The sequence below is a fragment of the Chaetodon trifascialis genome, chromosome 16, assembly GCF_039877785.1.
Source record: "Chaetodon trifascialis isolate fChaTrf1 chromosome 16, fChaTrf1.hap1, whole genome shotgun sequence".
In the NCBI taxonomy this organism is placed as follows: Eukaryota; Metazoa; Chordata; class Actinopteri; order Chaetodontiformes; family Chaetodontidae; genus Chaetodon; species Chaetodon trifascialis.
Window position 1 is genome coordinate 14,883,575 of NC_092071.1, and position 24,063 is coordinate 14,907,637.

The 24,063-nt window shown below is 43.0% G+C and overlaps 1 protein-coding gene across 4 annotated transcripts in view; it reads left to right on the top strand.

Moving 5' to 3' along the window:
- The first annotated feature begins 762 nt into the window (after nucleotides 1-762).
- Nucleotides 763-24,063, top strand: part of ltbp3 (latent transforming growth factor beta binding protein 3) — a 32,221-nt gene continuing 8,920 nt past the window's right edge. For 2 of the 4 annotated variants that reach the window (XM_070983535.1, XM_070983537.1), the window contains exons 1-18: nucleotides 763-1,310; nucleotides 15,199-15,471; nucleotides 15,595-15,764; nucleotides 15,860-15,965; nucleotides 18,085-18,171; nucleotides 18,353-18,469; nucleotides 18,590-18,745; nucleotides 19,386-19,493; nucleotides 19,620-19,633; nucleotides 19,718-19,787; nucleotides 20,071-20,148; nucleotides 20,958-21,086; nucleotides 22,232-22,363; nucleotides 22,440-22,568; nucleotides 22,743-22,862; nucleotides 23,295-23,417; nucleotides 23,520-23,642; nucleotides 23,851-23,970. In XM_070983535.1, coding sequence (XP_070839636.1) covers nucleotides 1,073-1,310; nucleotides 15,199-15,471; nucleotides 15,595-15,764; nucleotides 15,860-15,965; nucleotides 18,085-18,171; nucleotides 18,353-18,469; nucleotides 18,590-18,745; nucleotides 19,386-19,493; nucleotides 19,620-19,633; nucleotides 19,718-19,787; nucleotides 20,071-20,148; nucleotides 20,958-21,086; nucleotides 22,232-22,363; nucleotides 22,440-22,568; nucleotides 22,743-22,862; nucleotides 23,295-23,417; nucleotides 23,520-23,642; nucleotides 23,851-23,970 — 2,293 coding nt within the window. In that variant the 5' untranslated portion in view covers nucleotides 763-1,072. The remainder of the gene's footprint in view (nucleotides 1,311-15,198; nucleotides 15,472-15,594; nucleotides 15,765-15,859; nucleotides 15,966-18,084; nucleotides 18,172-18,352; nucleotides 18,470-18,589; nucleotides 18,746-19,385; nucleotides 19,494-19,619; nucleotides 19,634-19,717; nucleotides 19,788-20,070; nucleotides 20,149-20,957; nucleotides 21,087-22,231; nucleotides 22,364-22,439; nucleotides 22,569-22,742; nucleotides 22,863-23,294; nucleotides 23,418-23,519; nucleotides 23,643-23,850; nucleotides 23,971-24,063) is intronic. The other 2 variants (XM_070983536.1, XM_070983539.1) reach the window with 2 other exon arrangements.

Here is a 24,063-nt window from a genome sequence, read left to right on the forward strand (position 1 = left end):
CTTTTTCTGTTGCGGTGTTGTGACCTTTTCTGAAATAAAACACTTCAATGCTTCATCTGTTATTAGGAAAAAATTCTGAATACCTTAAAGAGATTGCACATCTGTAAAGCTGCAGTGCAGATGTCACAGAAAGTTGTCACAGATGTTCCAGCGAGGCTGAAACTAGATGTCCACCTACAGCCGCTTCCTCGGGTTGCGACCTCAGTCTGACCCCGATGACCCATGTGAGAAAGTGTCTATACATTTCTGAGTACGTCTGACACTGAACACTTTTGGTACAGTAGCAGGAGGTTGGGCATCAGCCCTGGGCTGCACAAACAGGACAAATGATAACATATTGTCTACTCAGCAGAGGTAATGCAGATGTGCAGCGATGGACATCAGGCCTAACAAAGAGGTGCTGCTGATTTATCAGTGTCACACTCTGACATTCATTCTTCTATACATCAGAAAAGGTGTATAGCTGCTCTGTAATACATGCCAGTATTCCCATTTTTATTTTCAGAGTGACACACACAGCTGTGCAGCCAAGATTTGCAGAGCGGGGTCTGTGCGGGGGCAGGAGAGGAGAGGAGGGGGTGCGAGGAGAAATAACCAACAAGGAAACCACTTTCAGCTTTGCTCCTGCACCGCCTGGCTGGCCTGCAGCCAGGTTCCTCCAGAGAGAGGGTTGGCTCACCCCTTCTCCTCTCCTCCCTCTCCTCCCTCTCCTCCCTTCTTTCTCTCCAGAACCCACATACGCACGCATTCCCTCCAGCTCTCCGACGCAACAGGCGAGACGAAGGAAGAGCGACAGAAACTTTTTCACACAACTGCAACGAGGGCGGCGAGAAACTTTTTAAGATGTTAAACGTGTGGGATTTGCAGACGGGTCACTCGGGTGTGAGAGGGAAGTGATTTCTTTCCCCCCCGTTAAGGAGAAAACAGGAGGGAGGACGCACTTTTTCCCCCCGCCGTATGAGACGTCAAAAAATCCGCCTCGGCTAACAAAGCAGGCGCGTTGGAGCTGGAGCTTAAGGTCTTGTGATTTAATGTCCCCGGATCTCTGTGGAGGGCAGTGAAGGATGCCAGGATGCCCTCTCTGATCTCCCATCTGCTTGTCATCTGGCTGAGCGTCCACAGGCTGGCGTGGTGCACGGAGCGCTCCTCCACACGGGAGCGCTTCAAGGTGGTCATCGCTCCTCTCATCTGCAAGCGGATCTGCCTGAAGGGACAGTGTCAGGATACCTGCGAGCAGGGCAACAACACCACGCTGATCGCGGAGAACGGGCAGACGGCCGACACGCTCATCGGACAGGGCTTCAGGGTCGGTGAGTGACGGCGCGAGGCTCAGACAATGCTGTTTATTTATGAGGGGATATAATTAGGCCGCTGCGATTAACTAATAGTGCCGCTCTGACCTCCGGCTTTATAGTTTTTCCTCTGCGGAGCCTCTGGAGAGGTGAGGGAGGCCTGTTTGGCGTCTCATAAATAGACTTTTGATGGAGGTAAATATCACATGTATGAATAAAGTTACATATCAAGATGAGCACGCTTTAGCATGTCAGTATGACTGTAAATCTGCCTGTTAATCACACTGCATGGTAATACCCATCCAGCTGTATTTCAGACATTATTCTGCCCTTTATCTACTTTGAATTGTTAATTTAGGCAATAAAATGACTAAATTCCACTATGAAACCTGATCCATAAAATGCTGAAAATGTTATTAAATATTAAAACCAACTACTTAATTCGGTAAAATTAAGTAACTCCATTACAAGGAGAAGCCCTGCATTGAAATCCTCACTTTAGTAAAAAAAAAAAAAAAAAATACTGCTGCATTAGCAGAAAAATGTGCCGACGTATCAGGCGGGAAAGTCCTCATATCTGTGCAGAATGACCCCTTTCAGCGTCTTTCATTGTTATATTGTTGATAAAGTGAGGCTGGTTCATCTGCAGCAAAGCAGGGTACTTAATGATCTTACCATATGTTTCATACATTATCTGCAAAGCCACTTGTAACTACAGCTGCAAGATCAGGTAATGTAGCTCTGCTGTGTAGTGGTGTAAAGTTAAAACTCTTAAAATTGAAGAAATTGATGATTGAAGTATAATACTGCATCTTAAAATGGTACTTCAGTAAAGTGCATGTCCAAATGTTCCTTATTTTCCTTCCCCACCTCTGTGTGAACTTGGCAAAAACATAAACTATGTGGTTATGAGCCAAACAATGACCTATGCGCACAAAATCAGGTATAACTGATTAATTCAGGCCTTTATTGACTAAATGGCTTAACTTCTTTATACCTTAGATGAATTTGACACCAGCCACCATGAAATCAAGTCAAGATTTATGTCAAGTGGGTATAACTCTGCTCCGCAAATAAATAGGTGGCTAAGATGAGGTGAGCTGGTTTTACCCTCCACTGCATCGCTGGAAAATGTTGCCATGTTACACTTTAATTACCGAGGCATGGCTCATTACATAACGTTGAAATGTACTTTTAAGATCTATACTCCCCCCACCCTGACTCCAGTGTCAGGCAGCAAGAGTGGAGCCTTTTCTGCGCTGTATCAGATCAGCTGTGGTGAGACGTGGAGCCGTGCAGTCTACATCAGCCTCCGGCCCAGAACTGGTTTTCACCGGCCCTCTTTTCTCTTCCTCGCTCAGAGTCCAGAATCAGACACCAAACAAGAAAATGACGTGTGGAATGACCGTCTGGCATGTTCAGTTGTTGTAATGAAGCTTCAACCTCTTTTGATGGTCCGCGTCATTTCTTTCTTTGTATCAGCAGATGTTAATTATTAGTCTCTCTAAAATAATAAATTATAGATAACAGCATAATGTGATGCAGCAGCTTCATATTTCTTTGGACCTCCCATTGCTGCCCGAACCATCTTCTCATATCCATCTAACTTTAAAAGCTCTGTTTTCCTCCCTAAATTCTTAATGGTGATTAAGCAACTGTTCCAGATGCTTACAGACGTGCTTTTACGTTGAAGAAGCCAAGATGCAGTACAACTGAGTGAAAAATGACACATCGGCGCTTCCTTATGTTCATCTTTGGCTGTAGAAAGCCTGTTTAAATCCTAAGCAACTTACTGGCTACAAGTTCCAGGCTTGTGGAGTCATCACACACAGTCTTGCAGCACAGAGAAGATATATCTGGTCATACACATGTATCCTCTCCAGCTGCTTTCATCGCTTCGCCCGTGTGGAAGTAAGCGGACTGGTTTTAATCAAGGTCAAGTGAATCCTGCATGTAGCTCCGTGACAGTATTCTTCCTCCTTGACACCGTGTAGAGTCAGACAGTTGGCTCGGCCACCGGTCTTCCCTCCTCTCCTCCGATTTCATTGTGGTGCGTCACGTTTTGGAGCTTCTGTGTCAAATAATTCAAGAGGGACATTTTAAATTCCTGGAATACCACATGCTGCTTCTCATTTGGTCTGGATGGTGGAGCTGCTCTACATTCACCTGTCTCCTGGGTTTCACGTTAAAAGCATCTGAAAAGACTCTTGCTCAGAGTTTTTTGCGGCGGGGGACAAGAGAGTTTGACTTCAGCTCGGAGAGGAGACGCGTGTTGTTCAGTGCGAGGGCTGGAATGTGATGTGGACAAGTGGAAATTTCTCTCTCCCGTGTTAAAAGGGCCATGGCTATAGCAGCAACAATATGAAGACTTTTTCCATATTTGAGCTGTTGTGACGTCAGCGCTGCGAGGCCCAAACTGAGCAAACCTTTCCTCAGAAGAAATGCCGTTTCTGTCCACGTGTGGAAGTGCAAGGAGTACCTTTCAGTACGTGTGCTTCAATGTGCAAGGATTTTCACAGTCAAGAGTTTGGTGGACAGGCAGGCAGAGGGCCAAGAAACAGTCCAGTTTTAGTGGTGATCTGAATCTGGGATTTCTGCCAACAGACAGATGTCATTTTTATGGCCATAACTTTGAAAGTAATAGACAGAGAATGTTTTTTTTCTTACCTTCATTGGGCAGGATGACATGATAAAGTGACTGAAAACCTGGGGATAAGAAACTCAGACTGGGGACATTGCTTTTATTTGGTAGACAACTGCTTTATTTTAGATCCTAAGGGAATGTTCGGCTGATGAGAAATGGATTTAACCTTGAATAGAAGTTGGATGAATGATATTTCGGGGTTAAACAGCTGTAGAACAAACTGGAGAACATATGTCAGTGTTGGCAGAGGAGTTGTTTTTACATAGTTTGCTCCTTCTGACCACCTGTCCAAAAACCCAACGCATTCCATTTGCAATGATAGAAACAGAGAAACGCCAGCAAATCCCAGATTTAAAAGGTGTTACCAACAAATGTTCGCTGATATTTATAGCCATGCTAGTGGCGTGGCTGTTGTGAATGGCAAATGTGAGTCGGTTGGTCTGTCGAGCTCTTTGGTATCTTAACAACTATTGGATGGATTGCCATGAAATTTGGTACAGACATTCCTGGTGCCCAGAGGATGACTTTTAATGAGTTTGGTGATCCCCTGACTTTTCATCTAGCACTACCAAGAGGTTTGACATTTGTGTGAAATGTGTCAATAACTATTGGATGGATTGCCATGGTAGGGATGGGAAAGACATCTGTGTCCTGCTCAGGCTGAACTGTATGAAATTATCATTGATAACAGCAGCTCGTGGCCCAAAACAGTACATTTTCAAGCTGAAAAACCGAAACAATTAGCTGAAAAACATTAAAAAGCTCCATCGAGCTGAGGAAACATGTCACTCTGAGCGACACTTTTCACATTGCATTTAGTCATTTGATCCAGTTGTTTATCTAATCATGTTAATTTGAGCTTTAAACAACTGCTCTGTCAATGTCTCCTGACCTATACAAGAGGATTTTAAGTTTGTTCATGAACACCAATCATCTAAATTCTAATCAAGTTATGAATGTAAATGCTAAAAATCTGTTTTTCTGAGCAGCATGTGTGATTATGCTGTCACAGACTGGGAAGGACAACCACCACCCAGATGTTGAGTCGAGCAGACCGTCTCCATCTGGATTACCTTCTGTACGTGAGGACAAATTACCTGAACGACAGGCAGCTCTTTTGCTCTTCATGTCCTCTTTGAGAGAGCTTACACACAGACAGTCAAAGATTATAGAATATCTGTTATGGTTAAGTAAGTAGCAGTTAGACTTAGTGACGGTCTGTTTAATATACAGTGTACAGCATACATCACAGCAGCCCATCTATGTAATCATTGTTTTACACGTGTTCTTTGAGCTCTAGCATGCGCTGCAGTTCATAATACTGCATACTTATCAGATTGGGAAGCTTTATCATTAACAAGGGAACACTTACTGCATGTCTGCATCACATGAAATTCACTGCAGTGAGGCTGAACTATATATTGTGGTTTCCAGAGAATCCACATGTCGTTAATGTTGATCTATCTTTCATTGTACACTTCCTTAAACTGATCCAAGCACAGGAACTCCAAAGCTTCCCTGGCATGTTGGCAAGTAGAGAAAAGTTGACGTTTACAGCCTGATATGCCTTTGTCTTGGTTTCCACATTGTCGGGGGGCCCTGCGGGGGCATCATTATCATTTATGTCAGGAATAAAAGAATGATTGCATCTTGCATGTGAGAATAGTTGCATATTTGATTGTAAATGACAACACTGTAAAAATGAACCTCTGCCTGCTCATCCTATTGTATGTCTCGTTTCCACATCCCTGAGGAGCCTGAACCTGTTTACTGGCAGATGCAGACTTTCGTTGTAATTGTCGCCATGTGTTGGGCTGAAAAAATATCCAACAGCCAGCTTTCTGTTTTCTTCTTATCCCCAGCACTTGAAAGCTTGGTGTAAATTGTAGGATAGGGAGAAGCAGCGAAGGTTACAGGATGCTTTTTTTTTTTGCTCCTTGGAGACTGGATGTTTTTGTTTGTGTGTGCATCTGTCTCACACTTCGTCCACTCATGAAAGGAAGAGTTATATTTTCAGTAGTCATCAAAGATATCCTTTCAAAATAAAGTGGCTGCATAAATATCAGTGTGTGTGCGCGTGCCTTGTTTGTTCCGAGTAAAAGGGTGTTTTTCTTCCAACAAGAAGGAGTTTTTTTTGCTGTTGCTAGCAGCAAGGCATCCCATCTATCAGCCTTACTGACAGCAGCTGCCCGGTTCCTAGCCGGCCCTCTGAGGCTTGTCTCTCTTCTGCATCTCAGCAGCATCTCCTCGTTATCGACGCTCCAGACGCCCAGGCTGTTCTAGATTCTCATCTTTGTCTGGAATAACTAAAAGCACAGGACCTCATGTTGCACAGGAAGTGGTATTATCACATCCCAGTCGTCTCCCCTAAAATGGGCATCGTGAGAAGTGGATATGGCTATTTCAGGATTTCCCATGTGGTTCTGCATTTAGAGTAAAGTGACAGTAGTAGCCCTGTGGTTTGTTTTGGTTTTCCCTTGGCATGGGTCAGAGGTCCATGGGAGCCTGAATATGAAGTCAAGGCAGTCAAATACAGCAGACAGCGCTGCTTCTGCTTTCTCTCTATTTAGGAGGTCAGTTTATTTTAACTTTCAAAGCCCTCTGCTCTTCCCCACACACTCTTCTGTCTGTCATGCCAAACTTTGGAGAAGGCGGTCTAACACGGGCAACCAAAAACCCGTAGCACTCCGGGTTTTTGCCACAGCTTGGACTGAACTCAGAGGCCAAGCTGGGCACGGCTCCCGCGCTCACACCCTCTCAAACACAAGCACACACATGCGCGAGGGAAGCTCATACACATTCATTTGCAGCTTATTGATGGTGAAAGCTTCTTACTTTTGGTGAAATGCACATTTGTCTTGTGTGTTCACTGATCATTACCTCCTGTCAAGGCTGTGTTTTCATATTTATGGTTGCACATTCTGTCACCTCCGGATGTCTATTTATGCATGGTGGGAAAATAATACATGGGGTTATTTGGAGTCTGCCGTTCTCATTAACCTTTTACCATCGTTTCAGAAGTGGACGCTATCACCATGTAGAACTTTCACACTTATAAAGCTATTAAAAGTTTCAGGAATATGAACATGCCATATGCTGTGTGTATTCATAGATTAGACTCTGATCTTTTTTTGGAAAAAAGATAAGACTGAGACTAATAAGACTCTTTACTTTGGGAAAATAATGCAGGCACCGTTCACAGCAAAGTAAAATCTTAAAGACATGATGTCACCTCTCCTTTAAATCAGTCTAACAATCCAGCAACATGATAAATATATGAAACAGGGTTAAAACTACAGAAACCACATTCTGTGTTTACATTTGTGAGGAATGCACCGCAACACTCATTTACAGAGAAAATCCACATGATCTGAGCAGGACTTTTGCATGAGATCAGACTCTCCCATGTCATCACTTTCAGCTAAAACACACACACACACACACACACACACACACACACACACACACACACACACACACACACACACACACACACACAAAACAAACAAAAAACCAAAACATGCTGGCCAGGTCGAAAAAAGCATCACAGTAAATTAAGTTTGGAAAACAAAGCAGCAATTAGGTGTTTTTTGGAACGTCACAAGGGAACTGTGTGTATGTTTGCATGTGTGCTCCTGAGTGTGTTCGGTGCTCAAGAGCAGTATACTGAACCCAGCTCAAACAAACAGCCTTCTTTGCCATCTTTAACACTCTCCTCCCATTTGCTTAGAGAGGGGGAGAAACGCAGCAGTTATTTAAAGCCGTGCAGTGGAATGCGAGTGCGAGGGACTGCGCCCACACCGTGCAGGACCCTGTAGCTGTAGCGATTAGCCAGGGTAAACAGAACAACACGGCCTCTGCCAGCGCTGCCTGCTGCCGTGGCCTGGGACTGTGCAGTCTACAGACTTTACCTGCCACGCGCTCCAGCGTCCCGCAGGGCAGGTATCTAACATAATCTCAGCAGAGCGCTGTCAGCACTCTACCTGCCTGCCCGCCAGTCCCTATAGCTGAGGCTTTTAGACGGTCATTATGACATCATCCATATCTGCGCCAAGATCCTGTCTGACTCTCTGGCTCTCCTTCCACAAGCATCTCTGCCAGAGGGGAGTGACAGGGTAACGCTGGATTCATGCCCACCCAAGAGCTATGGAAACCACACCACATATTTCCATGACATGCGAAAATCACATTGTGCAAGGCAGAGTTTGATTTAGATTTGTATAATTGCAAACCTCCTTACGCAGATCCATCCTGATCCTCCTGATGATGGCTGCTTCACTTTTCTCAGTAGGAGTCTGCTCATCGTCATCATTCAGTTTCTGTAAGATCAACAAACTGTTGTTTTAGGCTGACTGTGAGAGGTAATGAATACCTTTGGTGACAGTGGTGGACTCTGGCAAAGGGCGGCACTATTGTTTGGATAGCTGAGGCCGAGGCCGCTCAGAGCTTCTCGGTGTTGACGGAGCACAGGGAGTCGTGCAGGGGGAGGAGGGATGCGTACGCAGGTTTGTGTTTTCAAAAGGCAGTGATTATGTCATTTACTCCCAACGTCTGGCTCAGCTGCAAGAGTCTGACCCACTTCATACGTCGCTCTTTCTCTCAGTGTGGTATGTGGTCTCTCAGTGCCAGTTGATGGTAGGCGTATTTGGGGATGCGGTTTCCTGCTTTGGAGCTGATGGTAAAGGGAAGCACGTCATATGATGATAGCCATTCCACTATTCTCTTTTTAAACAGTGGCTCCAGCAGCAGCTATGTTTACTGTTTATGGGGCCCAGTGTTGTTTAGTCATGGTTCCCCTTAGGTCATGAACGATGAAATTCGGTAGCAGTAATACACTCAAGGAATACTCATAGAAATACTTGAAACAGATTAAATTAAGCTTTCGATGATAACATTGAGCCAAATGACTGTGTAATGTGAAAGGGTCGCTCATAGTGCCGAACCCCCTGAGAATGAACACCTGACACAGCAGCTCTATGCAGCTTTTAGGTGCTTGTGGCTTGTTTTACTTTTCCAGGCTGGAGCAGTATGTTTGAGCCACACTGTTCTCATACCCCGCAGTATCACAACATAGGTAGCCAGTTCCAGCTCAGAGAAGTCGAGTTTACGTTATGTGCCCAGCAATAAAAGGCACAGGGCAGAAATCAGCAAATGGCTGGTGAAGAAAGCTGAGCTCATAACCAAGCTACTGAGTCTGTTGTGTATGTTTAAGTAGGTCATTGTTTTGTAATGAATTAGCCATATTCACTGCCTTGCCAAGACTCGGATAAAAAGGTCGATACCACCCTCCTATCTGGAGATTGTTAGCTTAGCACAGCATAAATGCTGGAACCACGTGGAAAACAGCTAGCCTGGCTCATTCTGAAGTTAACAAAATCTGCCTTCCAGCACCCCTAAAGCTCATGAATTAACACGCTGTCTCATTTGTTTGGTCTGTACATAAACAGAAGGGAAAAAATGACCAGGAGCAGTGACTTCGTGGATGCCCTGCTGGTTGCCTTGCAACCTTACGGTGACTGCAAGAGAAATGATATGATGACGATGGGCAACTGTGTGCTCTTCTTAAATCACAGAAGAGTGTCAGACAGAGAAGTATTTATATTTTTTTTGTCTGTGTTTTCAAAGTCTGCTTCTGCTTCATCATTATAGTTCGATTACAACCAGTGGAAACACGACTCACTGTGTATTTCTGTATCTGTGTCAGCTGACATTACCACAAACAGGGTCACACGTTGCCCAAAAAGCCCCAAAATTCAGACTGAGTGAAAGTGACTCACTGAGCATCTATCACAGATTTTGGTGTCTGACTGTTGCAGACTGGATGAATTGCATTTGTTTTTTTCATTTTACCAGGATATAACTGTGTTCAAAGAAAAGGACAGATCAGACTGTCGTATCATCTGTGTGATGTGAAATGATGTCTGCTGTAGCTTGCAGTTCAGTGAACTGGGGCGCTTTTGAACTGTGGTTTGTAGGGCTGTAATTTGTTGTTTTTGTGCTGGGAGGGTGCGGCCGTGGCTGAGAGGACGCTGTGGAGGGAGGGGGCTGAAGATGCGTCATCTCCAGACAGACAGGAGTGAGTGGGTGGGTGGTCACAGGGCAGTCGGAGGGCAATTTTTCCTTTCTTTCTTTCATTCTTTCTTTCTTTGTGTCTTTCTTTGTGTCATTCATTCTTTCAATTTGTCTTTTCACACATACATGCCTGTGCAAAGACATTTTTCTGCTCAGCCTGCAACAAAAAGGACAGACAAGTATAATTTTCCCACTACCAGTTATTACCTATAATTTGGCAAAAATATGAAAACTGTGTGTCTGTGTCTGTCTCTATATGTTTTCATGGACATACATGGTGTCTGTTAAATATGTCGTGGTAGTTACACTAGACTTGCTTACTTAGCAGTTGAGGAATGTACAGTATGTTTTTCCTTAAAGGAAAAGAAAACATGTCTGGGAATCACAATAATCCTCCTGAAATGTCGCATTATTTTTGATTCTCTGGATTTCACATCTCTCCCCTCTGCCCCTTTTTTGCTTTCCCCCCTCACTTTCACCAGATATCTGATACATATGACAAAGATATCCTCCCCCAGCCAGACCATGCTGTGAGTGTGAATCATGACATCATGAAGCAGGAGCTCTCACTCATATGTCACATGAAACACTCTGACGAGAAGAGCTTGAAGACAAAGACTTTCCCCCCTTCTTTTTGTCTCTTTACTCAGTTCAGTTCGCTCTCGCACTTGGAGTGAGTCCTGCATGGGAAAATTATACACTGTCTTGGAACGAACCTGCAAGCTGACGTTCAATATTAAATTAGATTTCAGAGCCGTGACAGCAGAGCATAAAGTCAACTCTGGATGTTCTCTGAGCTGACTGAGACCATATATGGTAAAATATGGCTATTTAATGGCAGTACAGTTATTCAAGATCATTCAAATCGTTAATTACAGTTAATAAAGTTATTAAATCACTACTGGGGACCCTGGATTGCTCTGAACTTCCTCTATTTTCTTTGACTGGGACACGTGGAAAATAAGGTTCATGATCGCACTACTGCTTCACATACACAAGTGCCTCCTCTGCTCATACCTCACATTCATTCAGACCACCAAACAACTCTTAGGTGCATTTGATTTTTAATAACACACCACCTCTAGTCTGAGGAATGTGTTGGATCCATAAAGACAAAGGCGTGGTACAACGCGGAGGGCGGCCTCCAAGGCGCTAAGCTAACTGACAGGGAGAGTCGGTGAGCGATTTCACATCATAAATTCTGCTAATGAACTCCGAGGTGATGATTTAAAGGGAAAGTCCGCTGGAAAGAAAAATCCTTGTTATGATCTCAACTTTAAAGCTTGGTGCTCCTTTCCGTATGTAGTGCGGTGCAGTCACGTAACCGCAGCGGCTTTCCAGGAGACGGTACACCCTCCACTTAATAGCTCTGACACACACACACGGATGAAAACACACCCATTCACTTATAAGATCTGCAGAAAACATTAGCCTGTGCATTGCCAGTGTGGCTCAAGCTTAAATGAAGGAGACAGATGTGAAGGAGTCACTGTATGTGTGTGTGTGTGTGTGTGTTATAACATACAAATGATTCGGTCCTCCTGGAGCTCTGAAGATAAACAGACTGCTGACTTAAACAGAATCCAATAATCAGGATAATATTGGCATGAAGTGCAGTTGTGGTAGCACCTGTTGTTGAGAGCTTTAGTCTGATACTGTGTGGAGCTGTGATGAACCTGGAAACCCTCCTCTCCCCTCAATATGGACGTATATGTGAATGTGAATAATGTTCAGGGAGTTTAGGTGCTGTCTTTCTCTATGCTTTATTATTGTGGCTCTGTGTACAGACTGAAAGGATGCTGAACATCAGGCAAGGCAATTCATCAAAGTTCATCAAGTTAGAGGAAGTTAGACTTTATGAATAATGTTTCTAAGGCGACAAAGTGTAGTTTAGTTAGAGCTGCCGTGTCACTTTGCACTGCTTCAGAACTAAGAAGAAGTGGAGTGCTAATGATCCCGTTTACATCCAGTATTTCACTGTTCAGCGCACCAATTATGTGGGGACAGAGACAAGAACAAAGCATCCTTCCAACATCAGAGTCCCCCAAAACTGAGCTGCCCTTCATATCATTTATGTATGCAGTGAAGTGCATGTTTTCTTTTTTTGTATTTCCTGTTTCAGTCGACACATGAATTGGATAAAACAGTGTGATTCATGAGTCATGGGAAAACGGACCAGTTGCATAAACAACAGCCATGAACCAGCATGTGAGATTATTATGCACCAAACTGAAAGTCACACAAACTGCATGTAACAGTACGCAGTGGAAGTGTAAGGATGCTGGGAGCTGATAGCCGACCGATCCACATTGAGTAAAATTTCTATGTGTTTGGTCTCTTGTTACCTAACATAAAAATAATTTAAGTGCATTCCATGAGAGATAAACAGACTTTCAGTGTGGGAAAAAGACAGCAAGGGTATCATACTGGTACTCTGTCATGGCAGATATCTGAAGCTGAGGTATTCGAATCAGTATCTGTCAAGACTGTAAAAGGAGGTGTGCTGGCAGTTGCTGCTGTGTATTTGACTTTGCGCTGTGTGTTGCATGGCATCACACTGGGCTCATTTCACAAGTGATCTCATTCTCACGATCCCCACCCAAGAAATCTGATTCCTCCCCTCTCCTTTGTATTCATCAGTGTGGCATTGACCCAGACTGTGCTACACACATCAGACACCTTCGCAGCCAGACGGGGCCTCAGCACAGACTTTCCCAACAGTATGTCATCTCAGCAGTCTCTGTGGGTTGAGATTGTGTAATCACATTTGGAAACAGGCTCTTTTCCTGACTTTCTGTGTCTGCGATCGTAATTTTCAACCCCCGCATCTCTCCTGGTTTCCTCTCATTCTCAATCCAGTTCAGGGATGAAACCTGAACTGTGGAAACTGGAGCTCTTAGGTCAGACTGAGTCTGTCGTCTGCAGTCTGTGCTCCTCTCCTTCTTCTTCCTGCCATGCCTGAGCCTTCCAGCTCGATTCTGCATGTTGCTGCCTGCTCTCAGTCCTGGTGGTTAAAGACCACTGTCACATGGTGTAGGTAGAGGAAGGCTTCTTCTGAAGTATCCATCTTGCTTCAGATTTATACATTTTACCCTGCTAGTTGGGTGTTTCATTGAGGTTCCTTAATTTTTCTGTCTGACTTTCACTATGTGAGGATGTCCCTGCTGTGTTTAAAGTGATCTAGTCCCCTAATTACGCTGCAGCCCAGACTCCCTGGAAGTCCACATATAATCACATCCATGTGTGCACACTTGGCTCAGCAGCAGAGGGAGGCCTCCAGTCTTCTCCTTTCCTCTCCTCCAGCCCAGTTTTTACTTTCAGGATGAGTTTGTTTGGGTCTGAAAAGCTCAGATGTTACAGTTTTGGCATCTCCAAATGGCAACAAGTAGTAACTGCTTGAAAAAGGCGAACTTCAACATTAATCATCAACTAAAACTGCACAGAGCGTGCTTGTGTTCACTGCCTGTGACCCACCAAATATACAAACAGAAAAATTATTTCCACGCCTAAACTTACATTTGTCTTTACTGGTAGTAATGGTAGTTATTGTTGTAGTCATACTAGTTGTGGTTGATATATTTGAAGTAGTAATAATGGAAGCAGTAGTGGTATTCTACTGTGTAGGAACCAGCGTATAAAAATGAATTAGTTGTGTTTTATGATACATGTTACTTTGTGTAAACTTCTGCACTGGATTAGCTGACGTAAGAGAGATGAAGGACTTAAAAAACGCTGTAACTCTTAATGTTTAGGAAAATTGTAGGGCTTAGTGTTGAACTGAAATGTGACCATAACACAGTCAAAAACCAACTGTCAATGCTTATTTTTCTTTGTTTATTAGACACTGCAGGGCTGTGACTAATTATTTTGTTCATTCTGAATTAACTTGGCTATTATTTTTTATTATTTTTGGTCTGTAAAATTTCACCAGTCACTGTTGAAAAATGACAATAATAGTTTCCCAGAACCCAAAGTGACATCGTCAAGTATGAGGCTACAGCAGCTGGAAACAGGCAAACAGGCAACTTGGCTCAGACAAAATCTGCCTAGCAGCACATCTAAAGCTCACTAATCTGTTTTCTCTTCATGTGTATTTCTTGGAGTCTCTGCAGGTTTCCTGGCAAGTGGTCAATTAATTATCAAAATTGTTGTCGATTACTGGTTGAGAAAAAAGAAAAGTGTTCATTTGTATGGCTGTTTGGTTGAAGATATTAATTTAAAGATTACAGCAGTTCAGGAGTTTGGCTGCTCTGATTGAATGACAAAAGAGGTTTTTGTAGAAAAATGTGTTCATACATATTTAAACATGCATTTAAAGTAAGGCACTGCAACAAATGTTTGGTAGTGATACTGAAACTGAAAAATTGTGGCTGTCAGCCAGCATGTGAAAGGAGTGCTGAGATGAGATGGTTTTCCTGACTGGACTGTCACTCTTACTTCATTATGGTCGTACTACTTGTATTATTACCTGGTTTCAGTTTCTCTCAAATCTCTCCCAGGGCTCATAACTCGCTTGCAGTTTTCTCCACAGCCCTGCTCTCTCGCTCTCTCTTTCTTTCCTCTGATTGTTCTATTGTGGGAATTTCAAAAACAACTGGACTTAAAATAAACACAATGGGAGACCCAATAAAACCGCAGTGAGCACTCTATATGCCATAAACCTTTCTCCAGCCAGCAGTTTTCCCGTACATGTCGAGATCTTTCCCATATGCCAGAATGAAGCTGTGGAACAGATCAATGGCTCTGCCTGCTCTCCTGCTCCGATGCTGTTGCTGACTGGCTTCATGGACCTGTTGGTCCGTTAAGCGTGTGATGTAATGTGATTTCTACAGCGGTACATTTCACAGTGATTATTGTTTACATGATCCTGCTCAAGCCACAAACTTTCTGTCTGTCTTGCTTTCTGTCTGCCTGTCATATTTATCTGATAGAAACCTCAGTCTGTCTCTGAGGTAAATGGTTTCAAAATGAGCAATTCCAGACTTATGAGTAAATATCTTGGTGTATCTGACGTTTTCCTGAGCAATTTTTCCAGAGCAACTGTCATTTGTTATTCATTTAACTTATTTGCTTTGTGTTGTTCAGTTTTTCCTCTTCCAATCATCTGCTCTGATTCATAGCTATGAACTTTTGACCGGTGGGAGTCTGCCCGTCTCGGTATGACAACTTTTCCCCTGTTTCTCTCTGCAGTTGTGTGCCCCCTGACGTGTATGAATGGAGGAGTATGCAGCTCGAGGAAGCACTGCCTGTGCCCGCCTGGCTTCACCGGGCGGCTCTGCCAGTTTCCACTCCAGCAGACGCAGCAAGCTCAGGCAGCGCGAGGCAACAAGCAGCCTGTCTACCCCACATCTTTGAAACCAGATGGCATGAAACTAGGCGAGCAGTCAGGCATAGGGCGCACCCAGCTGACGCAAACACACTTCTCACTACCCTTGACACAAGTAGGGCACCACTCGTCTGAAGGTATCTACCATTTACCACAGTGATTGCCAGGACTTTTGCATCTCCTGGTTTGTTTTGAGTGACAAAAATATGTGTTTGTGATACATTTTGTTCTTCCGTTGTCTTTCCTTTCCCTGTTTCCAGTGCAGATTAATTTACGTGTTCACCACCCGCCCGACACTCTGACCTCTGTGGTCATTCAGCCTCTCGACCAATCAGTTGTCAAGCCTCCTCACAAGACAGGACCACGCCCGATCCCCACGAGGCACAAACCGAAGGGGCGCTGCTTCCAGGAGACCACCCCCAAACAAGCTGTGGGTTTAGACACATGCTGCAGTGATGGGCAACCTCCAAAGTTTTGTTTTGTCATTTTGCCCTCTTAACATTCCTCTGTCTCGTCTTGCTTTAGTGCAACAGCACCCCGCTGCCTGTTCTGACCAATCAGGAGGACTGCTGTGGCAGTGTGGGGAATTCATGGGGACAAAACAAGTGTTATCAGTGCCCCAAACTACCAAGTGAGATCTCTTCTGCTCTCATTTTTCATTTTATTTGGCTCTAATTCATTTTTTTCCAGCTCCCACTGTATGTTTATTCTTGTCAAAGTTCTTTTATTCGGACGTGAAAGAGCAACAAATTGTTCTCTTAAAACAGTCCTTTGGTCTAGATTTTCATCTGATCTACATCTCGTGTTTTCCTGGCAATAAATTATTGTTTATTGAGCCAAAAATGTCAAACATTCCCGGCAATTTATACCTTCCACCTCATGAAATTATGGCCCTGGATTAAAACAATCACTTTGTACCTCTATAAAAATGTGTACATGAAAGTTAGTGGTAAGGTCGGGAGTGTGTGAACAGTCGAGAAGGAGAAAACGGAAGAAATTATGGGAATTACACACAGACAGTGAGGCAGAAAAAGAGAATGTGGAAAATAACCCTCTACTTAAGCATGTTCCTATGGGCCTGCCCAGTGCAGGACTGTCATCACATTGCTGAAGATTGAATTTCAAGAAAATCTTGGCTACTCACGTTTTTCCACTCTGCTATTATTCCGTCTCTCAGTTCTAACTCAGACAATGCAGCCTTTGACTAACCTGATACTGTGCGTCTGGTTAGTCTTTAGATAACTGGATTCCTGCCTGCAGTTCTGTCTGTTTTGTTACATTCATGCCCATTTACAAACTTCTCTTTTTTAATGGAAATGGCTAAAATAGATCTTGCCTGTTTTTTCATTGAGCTTCCAAAACGTTATAAAACTGCCTTGCATGTTTTTACTCCCTCATGGAAAGCAGAACATTCTTCTGTGTTATGTGTTCATGGCTCATTTAGAGTAAGAATAAAAACAAGGAAAAGGCATCAGTACAAGTTCAAACGTTATGAGAGACTTTTTCAGTCTATTTTTTGACAAGCTACTTTTCATCAAAGGCCTCATAAAGAAACTGTCATTAGAAAAGTTAAAGCAGCAAAGACAGAAGAAAATACTGGTTTGTAAAATAAGATGAATCAGGACAAAGTGTTAAAGGACGAGTTTGACATTTTGGAAACACACTTATTCTTTTTCTGGTGGAGTTAGATGAGAAGATCAGGATCACTCAGATGTCTGTATGGCAAATATGAAGCCTTTTCACTTAAGTTTTTGTATGGATCAAATTAAACAAGCTAAACCGTGTTAATTAGTGAGCTTTAGAAGTGCTGGTAGGCAGATTTTGACAGAGCCAGACCAGCTATTTTCCCTGTCTCCAGGCTTTGTGCTAAGCTAAGCTAATCAGGCTAGAGCCCTGTATTTAACAAAGAGATATCAGGCTTGAGCCCTGTATTTAACAAAGAGATATCAGGCTTGAGCCCTGTATTTAACAAAGAGATATCAGGCTAGAGCCCTGTATTTAACAAAGAGATATGAGATTGGTATCAATTTTCTCATCAGATATTCTGCCAGCAAGCAAATCATTCCCAAAAATATAGCACTTTCAATGCAATGTGCATGTAATGAAGCTTAGTTTGTTGTTTTTTAATATTTTTAGACTCACATTCATATATAATATTCAAAGAACAGTTTGACATCGTGGGAAAAGTTTATTTGCCTTGTGCTAAAAGCAAAAAAAACTGACCTTCATGTAGATTAAACAGAAGAGATCGAGCATGTTAAATAGTCAGTTTTAGATGCTGGTAGGTGTCTTTTTGAATTTTGTACAGAGCCAGCCCAGCTGTTTTCCCCTGTTTCTAGTCTTTATGCTTTTTTATCACCTCTTCCACCAGCTCCCTACTTACAGTAGCGCACAGTCGAACTCATCATCAAACTCTCAGTAAGAAAGCAAATAAGTGTATTTCCCAGAATGTTGGGCTGTTCATTTACAACGTGCTGGTTGTTCCACAATAATATAAGCCCTCACTTCAAATGAAATGCAAAAATCATCCCACCGCCTCCCCGGTCTCCCTCTGAGAATTCCGTGTCTTTTATGTGTCTTTGTAGTCGCCTCTCAATGAGTTGCACAAATGGAGAATCGTATGAACATTCACACATGGACAGTCTTTCCTAGACGGCTTTCAAAGTGTCACATTTGTTTGTACACATGAAAAGCGATCCACCTGCAGTCCTTCTCATTCCTCAAATGCAACAACATTTCTCCTCCCTCAGATGCATCAGTCAAGCAGACCATTGTGGAAGACTACGGCTCTACCTGTCCACAAGGCTATAAAAGATTCAACAGCACACACTGTCAAGGTAACGCGGGCAGAATGTAGCTTATGACAAGGACAAATCAGAGCAAAGAGCTCAGTTTGGGTGTTGTTTCTGTCGTGTCCAGTTTTTATGTACTAAAAACTTGCTTTCTGAATACATGTCGTCCTTTACAGTACATCAAAATAACCTTTTCATTTTTACACCCCACCTCCTGACCTGGAAGATATCAACGAGTGCTCCATGCAGGGTGTCTGCCAGAATGGAGACTGTCTGAACACACTGGGCAGCTTCAAATGTTCTTGCAAGGCCGGTATGGTGTTGGACAGGAATCGATGTGTTGGTGAGTAAGAGCTTTCTCTCTTCTCTGCTTTTCACTGATTATCCACTTGAATGGCATTAAACTCTCACTTCAAACTGGGATTCTCATTCCCAAATGAAACCCCATTGTCTCCGCTCTCAGAGTCTCCAGCAGAGCAGGCTCAGTGCTTCCTGATGGCGTCCGAGGCCAGGGGCTGCGAGCACGCGCTGCCTCCCCACCTCACCCAGGAGACATGCTGCTGTACAGTGGGCAAAGCCTGGGGACCCAACTGTGAGAGATGTCCTCAGGTGGGCACAGGTGAGTGGATGCAGATGCAAGCTGAGGTATTATGGTGTCACGATAAAACCTGTCTCCTCATGTACATGTAAACACACTTCTTTATGAACCCAATTACAGCATCATTTCGCCATAGGTTTGTATTAAATGATCTCTCTTCGCTGCATGTAGATTTTGTGTTCTTACTCCTTTAAAATGTTAAATTCATGTTAATCTCATCCATGTGTGGTTTAGTCTAAATGAAAGAGTTTATCGTAATACTCATTAAGGTTGATATAATGTACGGTGATGATTATTTCAAGTCATTATGCAGCTCAAGTGCCTGATGACACAAACTTGGAAACTGGAGATGTAAGGATATAAGAATGGACCTGTTATTCATTATGTGTGAAGTTTCTGCTCTCTGTATTGGATTGATAGTTAATGTGAACTGGGGAGCAATAAATCAGTTTCCCAATACACTCTGTACTTAATATGTTTGTCTACATTGTCTACTGTCATAAATTTGACTAACATATTGGATGTACTCTCAAAGCTCGTTCACTCAAAGCAAGTTTCGATATGTTGTGTTAGATTCTCTTGTTATCTGAACAGCAATTAAGCTGCTAAAGTTTTTAAATTCTGAAAAAAATCCTCTCCTCTTTCTCCGTGTGGCACTCAGTGGCCTTCAGTAAGATCTGCCCTGCTGGGAAAGGCTATTTTCTCCAAAATATAAGAGAGACTGTGGCCTTCCCTCCCCTCCTCTTCCCCCGGAAGCCTGACAAGGAGGGTGAGTCCTCAAGTACTGTTTACACTACATTCAAACTCAAACATTTCTAACACGTCTATTGCAAGTCCTTTGCACGGATCACGTGAATTCTCAGTTTTAATCCCCCTCTATCTCTTTTCTTTTCAGAACCAAAGCAGCTGGTAAGACATTATTTCCATCTTTGATGCAGTAATAATAACTGCTTGTTTTTGCTGTTTTGACATCTAATTATCCCCTTCAAACAGGAGAGGCCTCTGGAGACAACAACTGCTGCGCAGCAGGCTCCCACCAGCACCAGCAGTCCTCGTGTGCCGGGTAAACTCACCTCTAACCTCACCTGTCAGATTCATGTTCCATGACTCCAGTGATAGAACATGTTGAAACACAAGTGAACATTTATTTGAAATTGGTGTTTCATGTACTTTGGCTGTAACAATGGGGGGAAAAGTTTCTGTCTTGCTGCAACAGCGACTAATAGACTAGCTTAGAGAAATGTTGCCCATGTGTGATGAAGACCAAAATACCATTACTAATGTTCAACATGTCAAATTTCCTCCTGAAGTCTGTCCGCTTCATCTCTCTTCTGTTGGATCCACAGTTGTTAAACCCACCCCTCCAACAATCATCAGATTGACCCCAGGCAATGACCCCTTCGAAACACAGACAAAAGTCTTGCGTGAGTTCCCTGCAAGCCTCAGACTCACTCCAACGTCTATTCTGCATGAAGCTTATAGAGAGTTACTTCTTTCGAGGCCGGTTCATGTTTCAAGCGCGTCAAACTGGAAAACCCTGCTCTCTGCATTACCCAGTAAGAGTAGATATTGTGGTGAGCTTTGGGTGCACACAAATGACATGTTGACTTTCTCCACATGATAAACATAATTTATGACTGCATGAAAAAGAGTTATTTAGACACCGAGGCAATCCCTGTGGATGCGCAAGTCCAGTTTAATGCTGAGCTAAATCGTGTCAGATGCGTGCCTCTTTAATGGTTAAGTGATGGGTTTGGACACTTTGCATGTCGTGTGCTTTCAGCTGTGAAGCATGAACCAGCCCGAAGGCTATATTCACACTCTTCGTGTTTTATGGAAGCAAGTGCATAACTACAGTACAGTTTGCGCTGGTATTTAAAAGCAGGTTACGTGATACACACTTCCATAAAAATGTCCATAGAAAGAAAAAAACATTCCTTCCAAAGATATCAGTGGTAAGCACTTACCAGAGCCACAAAACAGTCTTTATTTAGAAGTTCTGCTTTTACAGCTTTCTTACTCTAAATCTGGTCTAACCTGTCTTCTGTCCTCCTTAAGAATTCAATACAATTTCTCTTACAATGACACCTGTCATTGGCTTTGATGTGAAAAAGTCTGACGTGTATATATAGATATATCTATATATACACACACACACACACATCTATGTATCTGTATATATATATGCATGTATATATATGATGCTGGTTCTTTCTCTGTTCCCTCCTTGAAGCAGAGACAGATGAATGCAGGCTAAGCAGGAACATTTGTGGCCATGGGGAGTGTGAGAACAGCCTGAACGGCCCCATCTGTCACTGTCACCCTGGCTACCATCTCAACCCGCAGAGGAACATCTGTGAGGGTAAGAGACAATGGTAGGGACGGTGGTGCAGGGATGGAACGGTGATGACTAGCCACAAGAAATTTCTCATTGAAGTCTCTTGTGCATGGTTATCCCCTGGCAAACAGTAGTCACTCTGGTTCCAGGAAGTTATTTTGTTTTTTGTTTCAAGCTAGCTTTTCTTCTCAAAGCTCCATGCACGATCGGAAGGATTAAAAAACATAAAACACACATGATGATGTGTGTCAGAAAAAAGCTGGCTGTTTCTGATTGTTATCTGATCCTCGTCATACCTTTTGCATGTTGACTGTTAAAGCCTTTTCACCTCTGTAATTATATCTAGACAGATAATTACAACTATTTTTGGTCTGCATAATTTATGCATGACTTATGACAATTCCAATCATTTTTTGGCATCCACAATTAAACTTGATTTTGTGTGATATAAAAAGCTTTTAATTTGGCTGCTAAATCAATAGTTTCCTCTTCAACTGTCTTAAAGTTTAGCTTTAGTCAAGGGGCAACAATTTATTCATGAGGAGGATGATTTTACCTGTGAATACAATTGCACAGGAAAACATTTCAGGTTGCGCTTGAGACTGAAAACAGAGAAACAGAACAGAAAACAGAAAGCCTGCATTACAAACTGGAGTTTATGGAGTTTGAAAGATGTGAGCATTTAGCAGTCACGGGAAAAGTGGTGATGCTCAAATGTGAAAATAGATAAGGTATAAAAAAAGCAGATGTGCCATAAAACTGTGAACCTAACTGCAATGGTGTACAATTTGAATTTGATTGGTTGAAAATAATGTCTCTGCATCTAAAAATCCCTTCAAGACTGAGCCAAAAATATAGATCTATTTTTTATTGGTTACGCTTTTATACTTATTTTGAGGTGTGAACACAAACAGTAAGTCTTCTTGGAGTGAAATATATTGATTTGTAAACTTAGCTGTGACGTGAATGGATGTGATAGTCAAGTAAGAGCTAGTCGATTACACACTATCACTAAAGGAATGAAGTTAGGATCGGTGATGGAAAACTTCCAGGAATCAGAGCCTGTCATCTGAGCCTGATGAGCCCCGGTCGTCTGTCTGTAATCGTCAGCGCTGCTTTCATCGTGTGTCGTCAGTGCACTTTTCTCACTCCTCTCTTCTGTTCTGCAGATAATAATGAATGTGAGACAGAACCGTGCGGCCACGGCAGAGGCCTTTGCGTCAACATAGAGGGAAGTTACAAATGCCTCTGTCGTCAGGGTTATAAACACATGGTGCAGCATGGGAGACTTAAGTGCATAGGTAAGTTAGGTTTGAAGGTGTCTTGTTTCTGTAGGTTATCAGATCCTGCGTTGGCTACATCCTTACTGTTTTGCAGATGTGAATGAGTGTTCTAAGCAAGACATCTGCGGTGTCGGAGGCCAGTGTGTGAACCTACCCGGTTCTTATAAATGTGAATGTCACAGCGGCTTTAGGAGCAAGTCACACCGTCATCCAGTCTGTGAAGGTACAAAGGCACTGATTATTATGGCATTATAGATATTAGTGTACTGTCTGTCCACTGACACAATACTTATTATGTGTGTCTCTATAATATGTTTGCGTCTTTGCCCTGCATGTGTTCGTGAATACTTGTGACTAATCCAAACGTGTATGTGAAACTTCTTCCTACTTATTACAGACATAAATGAGTGCTTGAATCCCGACACTTGTCCCAACGAGCAATGTGAGAACACACCAGGCTCCTATGAGTGCGTCCCTTGCTTGCCTGGTCACGAGGCCCGGGCCGGCACCTGCTATGGTGAGTGCAACCCAGACAAATTCAGTCAGTGTGTGTGTTTTTGTGGGATACTGCCAAATGGAGTCCATTATTATCATGCTAAAATGGTATTGTCTGACTGGCAATATGGATATATTTTAGCTCTGCGAAAAATGGACAACATCGATCACAATGAGCAGTAATTTACCTACATTGACTCAGCAGCAGAGGCCCAAAGAAAAGCCAATTATACTCATTAGTACAGAGCAGAATAACTTCTTAAATATGCTTTTGCATCCAGACCTATTGTTTTAATGTTGTGCCAGCAGTGTCTTGGGCATTATTACAGTGAAACGTGTTAGACTAATGTCATCAGGCCTTGTTAAAACTAGCCTTTCCAAATGAGTCAATAATTTGCAGTTGAAATCAGCAGAAGTCCAAATGATTTACCTTCTTTTCATCTCATTTCACCAGACATTAATGAGTGTCAGAAGCCTGGCATCTGTCCTAATGGGCGCTGTGAGAACCTCCCTGGTACTTACCGCTGCCTGTGCAATGAGGGCTTCCTCCCATCTTCAGACAGCAAAGGTTGCAGTGGTAAGTAACGCTTTCCTAACCAGACTAAGTTTCTTATGGTAGATGTAATGAGAAATTCTCAATCACTTACATAGTTTGCATGCTTTTCCTTTTCCCAAACAGACATTGATGAGTGTGAGGACGTCAGGCTGTGTGCTTATGGCCACTGCATCAATACAGAAGGCTCCTTCCAGTGTCAGTGCTACCCTGGATACCAGCGCACACAGGAAGGCAGCCACTGTGAAGGCATGAATTATTCAGGAAATCCTCTATTTTAGGATTGTTCACACAGCAGAAATATGTAGTTAATTATCAACTGAAACTCAATAGACAATATTTGACAAAGCAAGGAGTGACTGGCTTCAGTTTGGCTTTGACCAGTTCATTAATAAATTTCAAAACCACTCACCACACGTGTCACATTCCAACATTGTGTTTGTCACTTTCCCTTTAGATATCAACGAGTGTGAGAGGCCATCAAACTGTCAGAGGGGCCGCTGTATCAACAATATGGGCTCATACCACTGTGAGTGCCAGAAGGGTTACACGTTGGTCGGAGGCAGGAGATGCCAAGGTCAGTCTCTTCAGATCGTTAAAGCCAGACTGTTATTAGAAAACAGGATGCTCTCTGTCATTTTCCTGGTAACTAGTAACTCGCTCTTATGCA